Below are 6,000 nucleotides of genomic sequence, written 5' to 3' on the forward strand. Positions count from 1 at the left end.
TGGAGTTCTCTTTGACCTCCTAGATGGTACCTTCCTGCCTTACCTAATTTTGTTGGGCTCAGTCTCTTGCTTATTGTACTGCTCCGTGAACTAAGCTGGTTAGAATTTCCAGATGGGGAGGATGCTAATGATATACTCACTGCCTTGTGGTAGTGTTGAGAAGATTAAATAAAAATAACTTAGTAACATGTCTAGGATTGGGATCGTGCCTGAGACCCAGGAAACAGTTAATAGATTTTAAATTAGAATTTTAATTTAACCCTGGGTGTAGGCAAGGTTTTCACCCATATTGTCTTGGGAAATAACCAGCTGCCTTGCTTTGCCAAGGTTCTCTTGGATTCTCTAAGCCTTCTGATACTTTACTATAATACTAGCAAATCCAAGAACACTAGCAAAAAGTAGAAGTGTTTATTAACTGTGAGTTTGAAAAACAAAGGAATGGAGACATACTTTCTTACTTACAACTTGGTTATGTGTGTTCATGTCCTACCCAGAAACAAATCACAACTGGGCTTAAAACAAAGAATAGAAAGTGGCCTTAACTGAGTTTCAGAAAACCAATTTTAGTAACATAGATTTTAGGTTTGTAAAGCAATATGATTTTAAGCCTCTGGGGATAGCTGTATAGAATTTCACGCTGTGTGTGTCGGAAAGCGGCACTCCTATGTTACGTTTACAGTGCACACTACATTTACCCTTTGTCGTCTATTCTGTAATTTCTAAGTTGGTGTATGGGTTTCTATTATAGAATTGGAAGAAGATCCTAAAGATGGACCTGTCAGGTTTTTTATTTCTTAGTTATCTTGACATGAAATCTGAAATTAGTTTGACATGCACCATTTATGTGTACTGGCTAATTAAGAATTCAATGAAAGATTTCTAACTACAATTTAAAATACTGATCTAGTTGATTTCTTTACATTTTGATTTATTGCCTTTGTGATTGTTTATAGGATAAAAGTATATTTACTTATATTTTTACCGTACATGATTGTTCCCACTTCTGAGGGAGAAATAACCACAGATTAAGTCAAATACAGCCTGCTGGTGTCTGCAGTGCGTTATGACCAAAAGCCAGTCCTTTTTAAAAAAAGATATGTAAGAGAAATTCTTTCTTTGATACCATAATAAAGGTCTTTCTTGAGAATAGGAACTAGTATTTCAGTCATCTTTCAGTTTATTGCTTTTTTTTCTCTCCCAACTATTAAAGCCATCCCAGACAGGAAATCAGCATATAGAGTGAGGAGACAAGTTTTGACTTCAGTCAAAATTCTTCATATTAGCACTTTCCTACCCAATACCTGGCTTTTAAATAAAATACGTGTAGGTGATTTCACTGTCGTGAATTATGATTTCAAGAAATGTAATGAATAAGTAGCAAATTTTCTGTTCTAATAGATGATACTTAAAAAAAAAAATGACTGGTCATGGAGTATTTTATAATTCTGTCAGGAGTGGGCCCTCACCTGAAACCAAATCAGATGGTCTCACCTGTATTTGATAATCTCCACTGGGTCCCAAGGCAACTCTTCCTGTCTCTATTGGAGTTTTCTTATTTGTGGGAACTAAAAAGGATATTGGAATGTGATTTCTGCTAGTTTCATCAGGAAAAAGCAACTGACCTGATTTTCCTCTAGAGAGAGACATTTCAGTGGGTTCCCACTCATATGATGCCATAAAAATGCATTTGAAGGGGAATAAAATGAAATGCCTGTTTAGCTCTGGCAACAGTTGTGGCCTGAGTTTATTATTTATAAATTTATAAATTATTATTTATCTGGATTAACGTTTTGGTAGCAGAGGAGAAAAATTCAGGATTCAAATACAAAAGCAGGTTCTTACGCCCAAAGTGTCACCCTCCAATAAGTTCAAGACTTAACTTTGAGTGAAAAAGGCTGTTAATGACCATTGAACTTGTTTGAATTCTAGTCAGGACATTGATAATGTCAGAGACTTTTATATTGTTATGGAACTATTTATTTTAAGCCAAAAAAAACCCTTCAAAGCAATGAATGCAAGTCTGACACAACTAATAAACTAAATGTAACTGGAAACACTATGCTTTTCATTTCTTAGGGGATAATTTTCCTTTAACTGATTCTACTTAATAACAGTATATACCAGCTCCTGCTTAACTTTGGTGTTTGAAGATGTGTCTGATTATATGAACATATGTATGAATAATGGAGTTTGAAAGGAGTTTGTAGTTTGAGGTTATTTTCTTGAAATTTGTGCTTTATTACAGCTATGCCATTTTTCTGGATCATTTTAAGATTATAAAACCTATTATTAGCTATACTGTAGGTCTAAAATGGCTGCCACTGCCATTTTGTACACGTGTTCAATATTTGGTGTTTGAGTTTGACCTCAGAAGGCTGATAGGAAACCAGTACTGCTCCACTTCTCCTGACAATGGCAAACTTAGTCTTTAATCGCGGATTCTTTGATCTCAGCTTCTTTCCTCAACGTGCTGTGATTAGACAGACATTCTATAACTGAGCTCTTATTATGATTCACTGTTTTATTTATAATTGTGGCAAAATGCATGTAAAAATTTTACCATGCTAGTCATTTGAAAGTGTACGGTTCAGTAGAGTTCTGAAGCCTTTACTTTGCAAAGGGAAGCCTCTTTTAGTTTTTGTAGTTGACAAGCATCTTCACCCCTTCCCCTGCTCTAACAAATCGCCACACACTGAGTGACTTATAAGCAATAGAAATACATTTCTAATAGTTCTGCAGGCTGGAAAGTCCAAAATCAAGGTGTGGGCAGATTCAGTGTCTGCAGAGGACCTGCTTCCTGATAGGTAGATGGCTGTCTTCTTGCTGTGTCCTCACATGGAGAAAGGGGCGACTGAACCTAGTGGGGTCTCTTCTCTAAGGGCACTCATCCCTCCCAGGAGGGTCCCCTCCATGTCTTAGTCACCTCCCAAAGGCTCCCATCTCCAAATGCCATCACTCTGGGAGTTAGGATTTCAGCCTGTGGGTGTGGGGGACACAGCCGTTCAGTCTAGAGCCTCAAGTGACTCCTTTTTGTTCTGTTCTGTGTTGTGCTGTGTTACAGAACTCCAAGATGGGAGGCAAGCTGAGCAAGAAGAAGAAGGGATACAATGTGAATGACGAGAAGGCCAAGGAGAAAGACAAGAAGGCTGAAGGAGCAGGGACGGAAGAGGAGGGAACCCCGAAGGAAAATGAGGCCCAGGCGGCTGCAGAGACCGCCGAGGTGAAGGAGGGCAAGGAGGAGAAGCCGGAGAAGGATGCCCAGGACGCTGCCAACAAGCCGGAAGACAAGGAAGGCAAGAAAGACACAGACACGGCCAAGGCAGACGCTCCGAAGGCAGAGCCCGAGCAGACGGAGGGAGCCGCGGAGGGGAAGCCGGAACCCCCGAAGGATGCGGAGCAGGAGCAGGCGGCCGCCTCGGGCCCGGCTGCAGGCGAAGCCCCCAAGGCTTCCGAGGCCGAGGCCCCTGCGGAACCCGCAGCTGCCTCCAAGGTGGATGACAAGAGCAAGGAGACAGGGGAACCCACAAAGACTGAGGCTCCCGCAGCTCCTGCCGCGCAGGAAACGAAAAGTGACGGGGCCCCGGCTTCAGACTCAAAACCCAGCAGCACTGAGGCTGCCCCATCGTCCAAGGAGACCCCGGCAGCCACGGAAGCACCCAGTTCCACGCCCAAGGCCCAGGCCCCCGCAGCCCCAGCAGACGAGGTTAAACCTGCCGAGGCCCCGGCAGCTAATTCCGATCAAACCGTAGCAGTGAGAGAGTAACAAGGACAGCCTCTGGAAAAGAAGATTACAGCTTAAAAACAACCTGTTTTTCTCTCTCTCTGTCTCTCTCTGTCTCTCTCTCTCTCCTGTACTAACTTGTTTCAAATTGGAAGTAATGATATGTATTGCCCAAGAGAAAAAAAAAAAAAAAAGGATGTTGTCCCATCAAGGGAGGGAGGGGGTAGGGAGAATCCAAATAGTATTTTTGTGGGGAAATATCTAATATACCTTTGGTCAACTTTACCACTCAGTCCTGGATTTTAAAGATCAGTGTCTGAAAGTACAGTACATCTTTTGTACGTGAACTGCTGTTTCATGCCCTCCGCCACTAAGATCCGGTATCTTGTCTTCTGCAAGGGGAGTTGGGAGTGATGCGTTTGATGCCGCCCCGCGGGCCTGTTCCAAGGCAATCAGATCTTTATGAAAACAGTATTTTCTGTGTTTTCTTTTTAATTTTTAGCCTTTCTTATTTTGATATTTTTTGAATGTTGTGGATGAATGCCAACTTTCAGACAGCCCACTTTAGCCTGTCCACATGTATCTCGATGCCAATACTCCATTCTTCCTCCCCAGGTATTTTTGGGAGTAATAAACATTCTCTCATCTGACTTAGCCTCCCTAGATTTCTCATGACGAGTTAATGCATGTCCGTGGTTGGGTGCACCTGTAGTTCTGTTTATTGGTCAGTGGAAATGAAAAAAAAAAAAAAGTCTGCGTTCATTGCAGTTCCAGTTTTTCTTCCATTCTGTGTCACAGACACCAACACACCACTCATTGGAAAATGGAAAAAAAAATAATAAAAAAACAAAAAATGTACAATGGATGCATTGAAATTATATGTAATTGTATAAATGGTGCAACAGTAATAAAGTTAAACAATTAAAAAGAAGTAATAATGACTATTGGTTTTCTTTTGCCACCCCTTTCTCCTCCATAATCATCTCAGAGAACAGAGCTCTGTATCTGGCATTTTCCTGGATATATTTGGATACAAGGCTAAAGCAATAGCCTCAAATTTTTGTGAACATTATTTAGAAAGTTAGCTGGATCAGTGTCAATCTTGGGAAGAGGCTAAACTGAAAACTTACTGTGTCTATGAATGTGCACCTTGTAGAACTGTGGGTGTGATTACTATACTTAAAAAGAACAAATACTTTGAATAAAACACATTAAAAGACAGTAAATTGATTTGATCTTGAAGGTTGGGAAGAAAAGAATTATAAGATCTTACAGAAACATCATATGTATGTAAGTTGTGAAACCTCTGCTGATCATTTTGTTTTGTCACCTTTTTATCATATTTGTGGTAGAGCCTGGGAAGGGGACTGCATGTCATGAGCAGGCAAGGGGACAGCAGCAGTGTGAGAGTTGAGCATGCAGCTGGCTTTTATGGTGACCAAATTCCTGTCTGGGTTTTGCCACTCTTACCTGGCTTTTAAGTCATTTCTAATTTCCAGGTTTCCCTGCTTTATCTACAGGAGGGCAAAGGCTTTCTGATCTCTAAGGAAAGACCTCTTATTCAACTTCTGGAATATTTAGTATTTTGTCTATACCTGGTGTATTATGATTTGTATAGGCACCTAGTAGTTTAAACTATAGTTTGTAGGTGTGTACCAACAGGTGTGTTGTCACCTCCATCCCCAATATTTCCCCCAAGCCCTTAGTTTGCTCAGTTTCCATATATTCTGCAGATGGGGAAGCATGGGTGAGTTGGTATAAGTAGCGACTTTTATGGAGTGGCCAGGCATGCGTAGCAATTCTTGAACGTAAGAAGGAATCGTCACTAGGACCTTGGTAGTAATTTGGATCTTTTCCATTTGGATGTTAGAAACCAAATCTGAACTATAAAACACTTAGAAATGAGCTTCACCCTAACCACTGTAAAGATTGCTCATACTTGAATCAGTTAAATGTCAGGTTTATGGCGAGAGTAGGATTAGGTGATAATCACCCAGAGTAATGGTGATACAATTTATACTCTAACACAGGACATTTTCGTACTCTAACATAAGGAATTTTCTGTAGAATTTGTGAAGGACCAGTAAGTATACTGACATGTATTCCCAAAGGGGCATTAGCGATACAGTAGATGAGGATGAACCTGATTCTGTTCTAATAGGTTATGTTACACATGGTTAAATTTAAAAAAGGGGGGGGATCCTCTCCACTTATCTACTGAGTGGTCTGTAGTCTGCACCTTAACTAAGATGTTGCCACTGCGTAATAACTGGGGAAGA

The 6,000-nt window shown here is 40.7% G+C and overlaps 1 protein-coding gene across 2 annotated transcripts in view; it reads left to right on the forward strand.

The window, feature by feature from the left end:
• The window catches only part of BASP1 (brain abundant membrane attached signal protein 1), a 48,382-nt gene extending 43,730 nt beyond the window's left edge, over nt 1-4,652 (forward strand). For both annotated transcript variants that reach the window (XM_019739659.3, XM_019739658.3), the window contains exon 2: nt 3,062-4,652. In XM_019739659.3, the coding sequence (XP_019595218.1) occupies nt 3,071-3,763 (693 nt within the window). In that variant the 5' untranslated portion in view covers nt 3,062-3,070 and the 3' untranslated portion in view covers nt 3,764-4,652. The remainder of the gene's footprint in view (nt 1-3,061) is intronic.
• Nucleotides 4,653-6,000: the final 1,348 nt, after the last annotated feature.

This window comes from Rhinolophus sinicus, chromosome 3 (assembly GCF_057876585.1).
Source record: "Rhinolophus sinicus isolate RSI-liver-muscle chromosome 3, RSI-T2T, whole genome shotgun sequence".
In the NCBI taxonomy this organism is placed as follows: Eukaryota; Metazoa; Chordata; class Mammalia; order Chiroptera; family Rhinolophidae; genus Rhinolophus; species Rhinolophus sinicus.